This window comes from Monodelphis domestica, chromosome 5, assembly GCF_027887165.1.
Source record: "Monodelphis domestica isolate mMonDom1 chromosome 5, mMonDom1.pri, whole genome shotgun sequence".
Taxonomy (NCBI): Eukaryota; Metazoa; Chordata; class Mammalia; order Didelphimorphia; family Didelphidae; genus Monodelphis; species Monodelphis domestica.
The window spans coordinates 282,708,736-282,723,665 of record NC_077231.1 but is presented as its reverse complement, the minus strand read 5'-3'; the positions used below and the strand labels follow the sequence as shown (position 1 = coordinate 282,723,665).

The following is a 14,930-nucleotide window of genomic DNA, read 5'->3' as shown; positions in this document are numbered from 1 at the left end:
CTCTCATTATTAGGAAGTCTATTCTGACATGAAGCTTAAATTAGTCTCTTTATAATTTTATACCCCATTGTTCCTGATTATACCCTCCAATTATACCCAGATTATACCTGATTTTACCCAGAACAAACCTAATCCCTCCTCCGTGTGATGGACCTTTAAACACTCAAGAACAACTATGTCCTATATCCACCCCTGTATTCCACCAAGTCTTCCCTTCTCCAGGCTAAACATTTCTGTTTCCTTTCATATAACTGGAACTCAAGGCCCTTTAGCATCTTCTCTCCTCTGGACACTCTAGTTCATCAGGGTCTTTTTTAAACTTCAGTGCCCAGAACTGAACATAGGTAGAGTCCAATGTGGACAGAGAATAGTGGGGGTATGACCTCCCAATTCCTTTCTTAATGCAACTCAAGATTACATTAGCTTTATTGCCTATTACATCACATTGTGGAAGCATATTAAGCTTGTGGTCCTCTAAACCCCCCAATTTTTTAAATAATTGCTATTTAAACATATCCCTCCCTTGCTCAATACCATATTTAGGAAGGTGATATTTTGAAGCCAATAACTTTTCATTTATATTTGTTGAATTACATCTTATTATATTTAACCCATTGGTTTAATCTATCAAGATCCTTCTGACATCTATTGTATTAGGTGCCCTTCCCAACTTGCTATCATTTGCAGATTTGATGAGAATACCATCTTAGCCTTTATCCAAGTTATGAATAAAAATGTGAAAAGCACAGGGCCAAGCACAAATCCCTTTAGTCCTCTACTGAAGACCCCTGCTCACAGTGACATTGAATCATTACCAACTGCTCTTCATGTCCAGTCATTGAACCAATTCTGAATCCATTTGATTGTATTATCTAATCTATATAGCTCCATATTCTCCACAAGAATATGAGGTACTTTATACTTGTCCACAGTATTTCTCATCATCTAACAGTTTAATGATTCTATCAAAAAAGGAAAGGAGGTGAGTCTAGGATGACCTGTCCTTGACAAGCCCCACAGCATTTTGAAGTTAATTGCCATTTCCAACAAATAAATAAATGGAAAAAAAATTGGTATTACCATTTTCCTTCCCAGATGTGGGCCAACCATCTCCTGAATCATTCTAAAATGTTTCCAGGGTTCAAAGTCAAACTCAATGGCCTATGGTTTAGAAGTTTTCTAGATGGTCCTCTTCAAAATTAGGATAATAGTTGCTCTTTTCCAATCTTATGGTATTTCCCCCATTTTCCATGATATTTGAGATATCATTAATCTCCTTTAGGATTCAAGGATGGAGTATGTCTAGGCCAGATGATGTGAATTCACCAAGGACAACTGGATACTCTCTTATTACTGTCTTACTTATTTTATTTATTACCTCCCTGTTAAGCATTTTTGTGCTATGATTTCCAGTGTAAAAATAAATCTTTTCAGAGAAAACAGAAACAATAGAAGAATTAGCAGCCTTACTTTCTCTGCGGTCAGCTGTCAAGATCCCACCTACCTCAAGCAAAAGTCTCATCCCTTCTTTGAGCCTCCTCTTTCATTCAACAGCTTTTTTAAAAAATCACTTTTGCTCTCCTTAACTTCCTTTGCTAACCTCAACTTATTCTGAGTGTTTGCATTTCAGACACTATTTTAACAGTGGCACACCATATTTTTCTGCTTATCTTTTATTACCTGGCCTTGCTTCTGTTTTCTCTACATTGGTTTTTGTTTGTTAAGTCAAGTTGGTTGGTGAGCATCCTGCCCACTCGCACTGATCTCGGTGAGGGGTGCGAGAATCACACAGTTTTTTAGACCTTCTACAAGTATTAACTGTAGTCCTTTTCAATGTAAAATCTATGTCCAAAGAAGGCATGCTAGAATGTGAGTTTCTGGAGGGCAGAGACTATTTTAGTTTTGACTTTGGATTCCCAGTGCCTAGCATGAAATAGGTGCTTAATAAATCTTGACTGATTCCTACTGATCAGAGAAAAATGCATATGTCCTCGATAAATGCACAAGACTTTGTAGCTCAGCAGATCGAGAATTGGCTAGGATAGCAGGAATACCTGGATCCCCGTTCTTTGAGCAGGATGGTGAAATAATCAGACTTGTGTTTTGGGAAAAGCAGTGGAGCAGCTGTGTAGAGGATAGATTAGAGAAGGGAGAGATGAAAGGCAAAGAAACTGATTAGGAAATGACAGGAATGTCCCAGGTGAGAAGTGGTGAGGACCTGAACCAGGATGGTAGTTGCATGTGAATATGAAAGAACACTAAAGATATATGAGATAATTATGCCTTTTGAGAATAATATTTCATCCCAAGACTGCTTTTTTCTTTTTTTTAAACCTTTACTTTCCATCTTACAATCAATAGTATTGGCTGAAAACAAAAGATCAGTAAGAACTAGGCAGAGTTATGTAACTAGGAAGTGTCTCAGTTCAGATTTGAACTCAGAACCTCCTATCTCTAGGCCTGACTCTCAATCTGATGAGTCACCTAGCTGCCCATACCAAGACACTTCTTTACCCAGAATAAAAATTTCCCAAACACAATTCTCCCTTAGTTCTTTGCCTTCCTACTTGCTAATGCATTCATCTGCAGCTCAATTAACACCTTGACACAAGCACATTTATATGTGGAGATGAATGTGTTTGCCAAGTGCTTAGGAGCCAACAGAGATGGATAATTGCCAGTGTGTTCTGACTGGCCTATGAGTTGTGGACGTTTGATTAAGGACCAGAATCCTAGGGGATTTTAGCATTTTTCTTAGCTGGAAGCTCATCTTTCACACACACACACACACACACACACACACACACACACACACACACACACACACACACCAGCCACAATGAAATTCAACATCCAGGCCATATGATCTGAGAAATCAAAGGTTTAAAAATCACATTAAGTCTGAAGTTAAGTCTCCAGTCCAGTGGACCCTTGTTTAAAAAAAGAAAAGCCTCCAATCCCAGGGCTCCAAGATAAGAGTACCAGATATGTGGCATTTCTGTATGCCAACAGCCGCATCAGCACCATCTTCATACAGCAAGATTCTGCCCATACACTCAAATAGTTTTCAACAATAAGCTGATGCTCGGTTAGGATTCGAGAGAGAAGGAATGAGAAAGTGCTTTAAGTATATTCTCAAGGTCAAGGTGAAAGAATGAAGCATTTTTACTCACCTTAGAAGCTGTCTCCATCTGCCTCATTTGGAGAGGGAATCTCATTATAATTGAGATTATAAAAACAGTAAAGCACAATTACCAAGCATTTAAGAAATGCCTATTAGAAAATGCCAAGCCCTCCACTAGGCACTGAGGATACGGATACAAAAGTGATATAGTCTCTCCTTTCAAGGTGATTGCATTCTGTGGGAGATGGGGGAAAGCAATCAGCATTATCACAGACAATGGAAAGAGCTCTAGGTTTGGCATCAGAAGACATGGATTTGATCCTGCCCCTTTATTAGCTGTTTGACTTTGGCCGAGTCACTTAACCTTTAGAGAGTTCAGTTTCCCAAATTATATAACAGGGGAGAGTTGGATGAACTACTAACAGTTCAGTAAATATTGATTGATTGCCTACCATATGCTTAGACCCTGCCAGGAATTTTGTTATTTAGTCATTTCAATTGTTTCCAATTTTTCATGACCACATTTGGGGTTTTCTTTGCAAAGACATTGGATTGGTTTGTCATTTCCTTCTCTGGTTCATTTTACAAGATGAAGAACTGAGGAAAATAGGAGTGACTTGTGCAGGGTCACACAGCTGGTCAGCATCTAAAACCAGATGAGTCTTCCTGACAAGACCTGGTACTCTATTCATTATACCACCTAGCTTCCAGGTGTACAGAAATGAAAAATACATAGCCTCTGCCCTCATGAAGCTTATGACCTAGCAAGGAGAATAAAATGCATACAAAAGACTATAATACAAGGAAGTATATGGTAAATACCAGAGCAGTGCATGGAAGGATTTGGAGAAATCATTAATCTGGAGGCATTAAAAGATACTCCTCTGGAGCAGCAAGGTGGCTTGGTGATTAGAGAGTCAGACCCAGAGACTGAAGGTCCTAGATTCAAATCTGACCTCCGATACTTCCCAGCTGTGTGACCCTGGGCAAGTCACTTAACCCCCATTACCTAGCCCTTACCACTCTTTTGCCTTGGAACCAATACACAGTATTGATTCTAAAATAGAAGAGAAGGGTTGTTGTTTTTTTTAGTTTTAAAAAACATACTCTTCAAGGAAGGGAGTATTTGAGATGAGACTTCCAGAACAAATAAGATTTCAATAGTAAGGGATGGTGAGAGAAAGGAAAATTCTATACTAAGAAACAAAGTGAATAAAGATTGTATTCAGAGAATGAGTGAACATGTACATTTTGCTTGTAGTGTAGGACATATTTGGAGAACAGTGAAAGATAGAACTGGAAACGTACCTCGAAGGTCATTAAAGAGAGTTATTATTATTGTTAATACTATTATCTAGCATTTGTATAACCCTTGATATTCACAAAGCTCTTTACATATGTTACTTATCTGATCATCACAAATAAGGACTCGGGTTCAGAGATGGAGCCCTTTAGGCCAAGAGAAGGCAGTGAAGGTTTTTGAGCAAAGGTGTGACGTGATTGGAGCTTTCATTAGGATGATGAGTCTAGAGAATGAATTAAAAGGGATGAGGCTAAAGGTAGGAAGACCAGTTAGGAGACTGTAACAGCAAAGGTAATAGGGTCTGAACTGGAGGGTGGGAGTAGAAATGGAAAGGAAAGACTGTTAGCAACTTGACATTTTGCAATGACCACAGAAAATAGGGTTCAACAAAAAGCACAAAGTTGTACGATCATTTTTAAGAACCAAGGGAAATCACCAAACATATAACTGAACTATGACAGAGCTTATCCAGTCTGTTTGATCTCAGGAGCCATCTTGGGTTCCACAGATCAAGCAGTCAGGTACAGTTTCTTGCTGTCTTTCCAGAATGTGCCAAAAAAAAAATCATAGAATCTTTGATGTAGAAAGAATTTTGGAGTTCATCAAGGCAAGGACCATGTTGCTTCTTTGTATTTGTACCCCTAAGGCTTAGCATGTAGTAAGCACTTAATGCTTTTTTGTTCACTGCAAGCCCTTGTCCTATAGAAGAGAAAACTAAAATTCAAAGATTTTAAAGGATTTAGGATCAAAGGAGTTTTAGAGTTTGAAGGAACTTCAGATAAGTTCATCGAGTCCATGGGTTCTAAACCTGAAGTTCATGAACTTGTTTGTTAAAATATTTAAATATCTGTGTTTCAAGAAAATTGGTTTCGTTTTGTATTCCTATATGGTTTCTTTTATGCATTTAAAAACATCATGCTGAGAAAGAATCCATAGACTTCATCAGATTTCTGAAGCGGCCCATCACACACACACACACACACACAAAAAAAAAAAACATTATGAATCCATGATCTAGTCCATACCTTAATTTTATAGTTAAGGAAACTGAGGCCAGGAAGGAAGAGGGTTTCACTCTGGTTCCACAGATAGTACAATAATTAAAAATGAATAAGACCTCCTTTATACCATCAGACTAGCTCTTGGGTTATCCATTCATGTGGTTTTTCTTTTCCTCTTTTCTTGTTTCTTTTTCCTGTTTTACCTAACATTCACCTTTTTTTCTCCAGCATTTTAATTGTGTCTAGTTACATGTCTAGTTACTAGATACATGATAAATGCTTGTTGAATTGGTAAACAAGTTTAAAAAAAACTCTTAAGACTCAATTAAATGCTCTGTGATTTCTTCTCCTTTCTTTTTACTCAGTTACACAAAATGGACATCACTGTCAGCACCTCTCCTTCACTTCTGAGCCTGTCTTCTTGTCTTCTTAATGCTTCCCTGCTGTCTTCTTATTCAAGACCTTCCACTGTGGGTGGGGACGTAGCATCTAGGATATCCTGAGAATCTACCTCCTTTTGGAGCAGATGTGGTAGGTACCCAAATCTCATAGTTCAGTCTAACACTGGCCCAATCCATTGAATATGTATCTTTGTCTCCCTCTTGTCTCTGGTGACAGACATGACAGTGATCATCCTTGCTGCTGTGGGCGGTGGAGCAACACTCTTGTTTGCTCTGGGGCTCCTCGCATGCTATGCTAAAAAAATGAGGTAGGTTCAATTTTTCTACTGCTTACTTGATTTAGCTTGAGTTCCCTTTGGATTGCCCAACCCAAGTATCTCCCTCATATTCTTGTACTTCTTACTACTTGTACTTCCCTACCAAAAATCAAACTGGAAACAAGAATAGGAATGGAGGCTGTCAAGTGGGCACTGCAAAGGTCAGTGGGGGAAAGAATGCTAGAAGAAAAGCCTTTGTCATTTTCCCCTAAGCTAGCTTGCACACTGCCTGGGGTGTTGGGCTCCCATGCATCACCATCAATTATTAATCAATCAGATCACATTCTTTGCAGTCTTCACAAACTGGTTTCAAGGAATACATTCTCTTGGATCTTGACTCTGAAAGTAGCCCATTCCCCTTGTCCCAACAAATGCTTATTCCTAACTACTGGTTTTCATCTAAACCCTGATGTAAAATAGCTGTTAACTGCTAACTTTACTGAGCCCTCAATCCTAAAATTGGTTTAGGTCCCTGACTATGGACAGAAGAAAGAAGACATAGTTGACTGAGTCAGTCTTAGCCTCCTACTCTTCCTTTTATGAGAGAAAAATTAGCTTCAGCTTGAAAAAATGTAATATGGAGCCAGATCACGTAAATTCAGATTTCTTTGTGTGCCCAAAATGGGGAGCAAAGTCTGTTTCTTTGGTATATTTGTCCTTCTGGGAAGCTGAAAGACCATTTTTCGAAAACTGGTGTTGTGACCTTGAATAAACAATTAAAATGACTAATCTTCAGTGAGGACTGTCCAAAAATTTCTCAACTAATGATGTGAAAATGGACAATGAGAATCCCAGTGGAATTTTTTGCTTTACCGAAATGTGGGTGGGTGTGAAACAACACATTTAAGAAGTTGGGCTTTTTTAATTATTATTTTTGTGATGGCTTCCTCTGCAGACTTCTTTCCTCTGCAGTATACAAAATGTTCAGGTCTGATCTGGAAAAATTGCATTAAATTAAAATATTCTACTCAAAGAAGCTAAGATTCATAAAATCGAAGATATAGAGCTATAAAGGATGTCAATATCCATCCAGTCCAACCCTGTCGTTTTGTAGACGAGGAAAGAGACCAGAGAGGTAATTTGAAGTAGTGGATAGAATGCTAAACTTGCAATCAGGAAGACTTGGGCTCTAATTACACCTCCGGCACTTGCCAACTTTGTGATCTTGAACAAATCACCCAATTTCTTTGAGCCTCAGATTCCTCATCTGAATAATGAAATGGTTGGGCTCAACAGTCTCTATCATCCTTCCTGGTTTGAAAGCTATGGTTCTTTACTAAGTGAAGTGGTTCACCCAGAGTTATTCAGGTAGCAAGCATCAGACAGGATTTGAATCCAGGGCCTCTAATTCCAAGTTCAGTGCTTTTGACATTATGCTACAATGTTTACCCTGGCATCAATCCATGCTCAACGTGGTGGTGTGCTTTGATTAAAATCACAAATAGTCATTCAGTACCTATTCCTTACAAGATGTTAGGGAGTAAAGATGAGTTAGGACCTAGTTCCTACCTAAGAGGACATTCTAATCTAGTGGGAAGTGGAAAGAGATGAGAGAAAATAAATGCTTGTTAATGAAAAAAAAATTCAAAAGGAAAAAAAAAGTCTAGTAGGATGGATATAAACAAAGCCACAACTAAAGTAGAGAGCAGGGCAAGATAGATGCTATGAATGTGACACAAACTAAATGCTATGGAGAGTGAAGTACAATGAGTTCTCTTTCCATGTCCCCAAACCTTATAAAGTTAGCCTCTAATGACTTATGAATATAGCTCACTTAATTTTGTTCTAAATATCCACAGCTTGTCTGTTTTAAGCCCTCACCTGTGTTTGGGATGGACTTGTTCTAAAGAATTGAAAGAGAGGAAACAACTGCCCATTATAACACTTAGAATGAGGCTTTTGGAGAAATTCATTCTGGCCTAAAGCACAAAGCTAAATGGAATGGATTTATTCTGCCTCTATAAGGAATGTGGCACCAGTCCAGTATAAATGAAGAGATAATTCATACAGCCTATGATCCATTATGTTCATTTACAATAATTTCAGCCATTTCAGTTACTGATGGGCTTAAAAGTTCATTTCCTCCTTTGGATGGCTCACATGATGTCCAGCTTTCTATCAGTGCTGAAATTTCTTTTTGTATACTCCCACATCCAATTAAAGCCACAGAGAAAAATCTGGCAACAAAAATTTGAGTGTTAATGATGTCTTTAAGAGACTCTGATGAGAACTAAAATTTCTCCTCTTTTTTGCTTCTCTTGGGTACTGCCAGCAATAACATGTGAATCTCCTAATCTTGAGACCTCCACTCCTCATTCCCCTTAACCCTCAAAATAAAAGGCAAAACTTTCCTTCCCAGGTCTCTTGTCTTATCATTTGAAGTCTAGCACCCAGGCCCTTAACTGATTCAAATAAAGCATTATGTACGTGAAAGTACCAAGCCTTCATAAAGACATTCACAGAGCCTTAATGCTCTCTAGAAAAGTTACATCATCTGGATTCTCTGTTCAGATGGAGGCAAAAGTATCCTTAGAAATATTAACCAAATGATACTGGTCATGTCCCTAACCATCAAAGAGCATACCATGTATAATTTAAATCCATGCTTCATACTTGGATTGATCTGTGATCTCATCAGTTTGGAAGTTTCTGACAACGATACCCATGCCTGTCCATCCTGCTTGATTCTTGTCCATGATCTCCCATAAGTCTTCAACAGAGAGTCCTCCCAATATTTTAGAGCTCTTCCACACTTCTTATTTTTTAAAAAACCTCACCTTTCATCTTAGAATCAATACTGTGTATTGGTTCCAAGGCAGAAGAGCAGTAAAGACTGTCTCAAAGAGGGGTCAAGTGACTTGCCCCAGAGTCACACAGCTAGGAAGTATCTATGGCCAGATTTGATCCCAGGACCTCCCCTCTCTAGCCCTGGCTCTCAATCCAGTGAACCACCTAGATACCCCTCCTCACTTTCTTCTAATAGCAAGAGAGTTCTGGTGGAGCACCCTAGCTGTCTACCTTCATCCCTTTCCCTCACTGTATAACCAGCTAAGGTTCTCATACATTTCTTTTATGGCATATCATACAATTCTTTTATGGCAATCTTTCCTCCTCTTCTACTTGAGACTTCCCATCAGTTATACATTTCTAACTGCTCACACCTACTGCATACCTTTTCATTGTCCTCTGGGTAATACACATTTTTAAATGTTTGGACACTATTCTACTCTTGTGTTTTGTTGCCATGTAGAAACATCAGTAGAACGTTGGTATTAAAAAGTTGATACTAGCTTCCATGAGAAAGTCATCATCATTAAATGAGATTTGAAACTTCCCAAAGGCAGTCAAGCCCACTCTCTTCTTCTTGTTCTAGTCCCAACTTGTTCCATCTCAAGCCCATCTACATGTAGGTTGCAACCTATGAAATAGACATTCTTCATCCACTTGGTCTTTCCTGCATGGATGATCAAGCAAACCCTTTTGAGGTATTATAGCTCTCTTTCAGGAAGCTTTGCTTGGTACAATATACACAGTGTTATCTGCAAACAGGAGCCCACATATCCCCAATAATGGCACCTCTGAACCAAACCCTATTCATCCCTGTTACTGAAAGCCTTCCCCTTTTTTTTTTGATTCTCCATTAAAATCTGTTCCTGATGACAAAAAGAAGTTCCTACTGAGTATTTAGTACCAGGCATGGATAGACATAACATGAACAGTTACAGGAAAATGATTGTTTTTTATCTCACTTTTTTTATTCCTTATTTTCTAGCAAGAAAAAGAAGGTCAGCAAGGGCCCTGCTGTGGGTATATACAATGGCAACACCAACACTCAGATGCCCGGACATGTTGGAAAGTTCCAGAAAGGGCGAAAAGACAATGACTCCCATGTCTATGCAGTCATCGATGACACCATGGTGTATGGGCATTTGCTCAGTGGTTCAAATGGCTCCTCTACTGGTCCAGAAGTCGATGTGTACCGACCCTTCCAGGGCCCCATGGGAGATGTACCTCCTTCCCCACCTCCCATCTGCTCGAGGGTCTCTACAAGGAAACTACACCCAGAGGACCCTCTCCCATTCCTCCTTCCTGAATCTGATGGGGAACCTTATACTTTCTCTCACCCCAAACCAGTAGAGGTGAAAGAAAATAGAGACAATGATATACCCCTGCTGGAAAAGAAGGAACTAGAAAATATCATGGAATAACCTGGAATCAGCCCTTGCCCCACAAAAGATCCACTGAAAAAGCACAGGGTAATTCCACCTAGAGGCTCATGAGTCATCCATCCTTGTAGGAAAGCAAGGAAAGAGGAATTTTATGATAAAAACAGTAGGGTAAATTTCCTGATAATATCTCCAGATGAACTCGTTCCAGTGGTGTCAAACTGATGACCACATTTTAAAAATCTGGATACAATGATCAGAGTTCATGGTTTTATTAACTTGCATTGGAAACAGTGACTAAAGGATCACAGATTCTCTAGCCTGTGCATGGCAGACAATGGAACCAGAAAGTGTGAAATCCCAGGAATGTGGCAGAATCAGTTTTGCTCCAGAAGCTTTGAAGGGTGAAGGGACTTATCCACATCATGTAGAGGGCCACATGCTTGGATCCAGGTGCCCACATTGGTTCCTTTTGTGAATTCTTGGGAGTGTGTCCCTCTTCTTGCTGGGACCTCTTGGTGCACTTGTGCCTTTTTTTTAACTTATTTGCCTATGAATTTTAAAGTCAGAATGGGTAAAGAATCCTCCTCAGTAGCTTAGCAAGAAAGAAATGCTGATTATCTGGGGTGACGAGTTGAGATTCTAATAACATGGAGGCAAAAAAAAATGGTTAAAGCATTTTGGGTTCTGTTTGCCAGGCCAAGTTACATATGGCATTTCACTGCAAATAACATAATATCATATAAACTTAGAGGGGGAAGGGACTTTAGAAGTCATCTAGTACACCTGTCCCTCATCACTTTACAGATGAGGAAACTGAGACTCAAAGAGAAAGCACTTGTCCAAGGTCACATCCTAGTTAGTAGCAGAGCCAGGCCCTCTGACTCAGTTTGATGATCTTTTGAATACACCACACTTCCCCTGCTAGAGTAGAAGAAACATTCCCTTCCTTTGCAGCTTGAATAAGCTCCCTCTCATCCTCGGACAGCTCCTAGAAATAAGCTTTTCCTTGAATCCCAGAAAGGATGGAAGATCTCCTAAATGGGCCATTGGGCACCATGCCAGCTATGGCACAGAAACAATGGAGGATGAAGGAAGTAGTTAGTCCCCTCTAACCCAGAACAGTTGCTGGTCTGAGTGCTTCCCACACCCAAAGTGCTGAAGATAGAAAGGCAAAACGAAAAAAGACCTACCCTAGAGGAGCTTCTGTTCTTACTATATGTTGTATGTATATGAATATATGCAGGAAGATCTGACATCTCAGTATATATACACATATAAAATACATATACATATGTATAAAAATTTTAAAACAAGGGGGGAGGTTCTGCTTATACAGAATTTTGAAGTGAGCAGGAAGGAGAGAATGTGGCCAAACATAAGCTTCTTTGAGTAATAGCTTTATTTTACCTCCTTCAAAATTTATTATTTTTTTAATTATCACCTTAGCATTTTTTCAAAATGGGCTCCATCTGAGCACACAGTTCTCTGTGCCCATTTCATCAGAAGAGCAACCTGTTCTGTGCCCTGAAGTTCAGGCCTCTCTAAGTGTACCCCACTTTAATGGAGAAGGCTCATGAGAAGAGCAGCTTACCCCAACTATGGAGCACTATAAGATTTACAGAGCTATCTCCAAAATTCTCAGTTCTGCCTAATAAGAATCCCTAGCTCCTTTTAGTGCCACCCCATTCAGAACAATTTTCACACATTCTCATTCTCTCTCTCTCTCTCTCTCTCTCTCTCTCTCTCTCTCTCTCTCTCTCTCTCTCTCTCTCTCACACACACACACACACACACACACACACACACACACACACTCTGCCTCTGTCTCTCTCTCCCTCCTTCCCCTTCTCTCTTTCTCCCTCTCTCTCCCACTCTCTCTTTTCCTCTTCCCCTCCCTCCTCTCTCTCTTGCCCCTCTCAGTCCCTCCCTATCTCTCTGCTGTCCTGTTGCTATTGCTCACTTATTCTCAGGTGGTGAAGGACCTCTTTGCCAAGACATGCCATTGGGTAGACATTGGTTTACCTAATCTTTAATTAGATTTTCAAAACTTGTCTTATGAGCCGGTCAAGGTTGCCAGTTCTTTCCTCTGCATTTAGCAAGCCTGAATGATCTAACTACCCACGATCGCAGTGTAATCTGGATTCTTTCTGGGGGCATGCTTTGCGGTTATTGGCACATCACTCAGAATCACCACCATTTTCTAGATGACCAAAATGATCCAAAGTTCTTGGAGCTGAAAAAATGAAAGCCAAGAAAAACTCTGCTGTCCTCTTGAGGGGAAAATCTGGAGCCCAAGTTAGGTTAGTTCTCTGTGTTTTAAAAATGCCTCAAGGCAAGCCATTTAACCCCCATTGCCCAGCCCTTACCTCTCTTCTGTCTCTTAGAACCAGTATTGGTTCTAAGTCTGAAGTTAAAGGTTTTTAAAAATGCCTCAAGGAAGATTGTACCATAGCCAGTCATAATCCTAGCTCTTGTGTTCAAGGCCCAGGTCCTCTGTTTAAGTAAAATAAGAATAAGAGCTCTAAGGTGTACAAATTGGCTTACATATATTATCTCATTTGAGCCTCCCAATGTCTTGGCAAAGGTTCCAGGTATTATTCCCATTTTACAGAGCTGAAAATTGGGGCTCAGAGAGGTAAGTGTGAAAGCTCCCAGAGGACAAGCATTATTTAATTTCTGTCTTTGTATCTCCAGTGCCAAGCACTATGCCTGGCACATAGAAGCACTTAATAAATACCTGCTAATAAGTGTAGGAGGCAAGATTTGAATTTAGGTCTTCCTGTCTCAAGTCCTATAAATCAGCTGCCTAATCCCTGGCAGTTCATGAATAACTATTAGGGTATATTGTATATTCAATATATATTGTGATTGGCTGATTAGGCTGTGTTTCTAATTGTACAGATCTGATGCCAACTGAGGCTTCTCCACCTCTTTGGTGCTCCCATAGTATGTTACTTCTACTCTAAGATCCCCTTTCACACTTACAGGGCAGAGGCAAGTGGGGATTTTCACTTGACATACCCTTAGCCTAGTGAACTTGTGCTTTAAGAACCCATTGGAATGGTTTCTGTACTGATTCATGGGAGAATAACTTATTTGTTGTAGATATGTGTTGTTTTTAGGCTGCATGTTGTTTATTTCCTGTATTTTTTTAATAGTCAATCTACAGTAAGTATGTGCATTCCATTGACTGAATGGTTCAGCTGTTTTCTAGTATGGCTTGTGTTCCATTCTCCAGATCGTTTCTTTTGAAGGGACTGACACCCATGGGGGCAAGTGGCATCACCTCTGTGTTTCACAAATGCCCAAAACACCTTCACTTGATTCCGGATGCTAGAGTGTTTTTTTTTTTAATAAAAAAATGTTAAATGGCAAAGTCTTGGTATCTAGCAGCCAGTTACTTTCATTTCTCACTTGGATGCAAGAAGAACGATGGGAGACAATCGCAGCTGGGTCATTGGGAGACCAGAAACTGGACTCAGGTTTCTGTGCTGAGTGAGATTCCCTCTTTGTTCTATACCATTTCTGACTCCCCACATGGTAGTCTGATGCCCTTTGGAAGCCTAAACAACTGGCTGTGTTGGTTCAATGATCACCTGGCATGAGGAAACTTATCCCTACTTTACAGTTAGGGGTATTGAAGCAGACAGGGATTAAGTGGGTGCTAGTATCCCCATTTTACAATTAAGGCACATAAAGGTTAAGGGACTTGCCTAGAGTCACACAGTTACTAAGTATCTAACATTAAATTTGAACTCAGGTCTTCCTGACTCCAAGCCTCCTTATCTATTTACTGTACTACTTAATTCTCTCCTATCCCAGTTTCCCTCTGATTTAATTCACTTTAACTCTGGAAGGAAAGAAAGGAGATGAGTAGAAGAAAAGCAGCCAGGGAGTAATGCATAGAAAAGAGGAAGCTAGATGGCTTAGTGGATAGAGCCAGGCCTAGATGGGAAGTCCTGGTTTCAAATCTGGCCTTAGACACTTCCTAACTGTATGACCCTGGGCAAGTCACTTAACCCCAATTACCTAGTCCTCACTGCTCTCCTGCCTTGGAACCAATCAATACACAGTATGTATTCCAAGATAAAAGTTAAGGGTTTAAAAAAAAAAGAATGTACATAAGTAACAGTTGAAGAGTTGTTCAGGAGGGTGATGTACCCAGCTAAGACACACTGGCAATAACAGCTGGAATTATGACTGAATTAATCACATGGCCTCCAAATGAATTGTACCAAGCCACATGGGCACCCAGGCTTAGCTCACTAATGAAAGATTGATGGCCAGGATTTTCTGGCTTAAAACTGGTATTTTTTGTAAAGAATCTGAGAGAACTAGGGAATGATCATCATTTTTGCTGTTTTATCCTGAGGATGTTGGTAGAATCCTCCAGCATCACAGTCTAGACTCAAACCTTGGTCTATTCCCCTCCAGTGGTAAGGATTAAATTTCTATGCCCTGAGAGGGATGAATGCAGTCCTTTGGGATTCATATACTCCTCTAGACTGTCACCAGCCAGTAGCTTTGCATCTTGTGAAATCTTGGGTAGGAGTTCCCTACTTACTGCCAAGTTTCACCAGCCCTACCTGAGCTAAGAGTGGACCAAAGGACACAA

At 39.9% G+C, this 14,930-nt stretch overlaps 1 protein-coding gene across 2 annotated transcripts in view; it reads left to right on the top strand.

Annotated features, from left to right (window-relative positions):
* The window catches only part of CDCP1 (CUB domain containing protein 1), a 74,007-nt gene extending 60,316 nt beyond the window's left edge, over positions 1–13,691 (top strand). The window contains exons 8-9 of one of the 2 annotated variants that reach the window (XM_007505063.3): positions 6,047–6,137; positions 9,919–13,691. In XM_007505063.3, coding sequence (XP_007505125.1) covers positions 6,047–6,137; positions 9,919–10,354 — 527 coding nt within the window. In that variant the 3' untranslated portion in view covers positions 10,355–13,691. Of the gene's footprint in view, positions 1–5,793; positions 5,987–6,046; positions 6,138–9,918 lie in introns of those variants that run through there. The other variant, XM_056800227.1, reaches the window with a different exon arrangement.
* Positions 13,692–14,930: the final 1,239 nt, after the last annotated feature.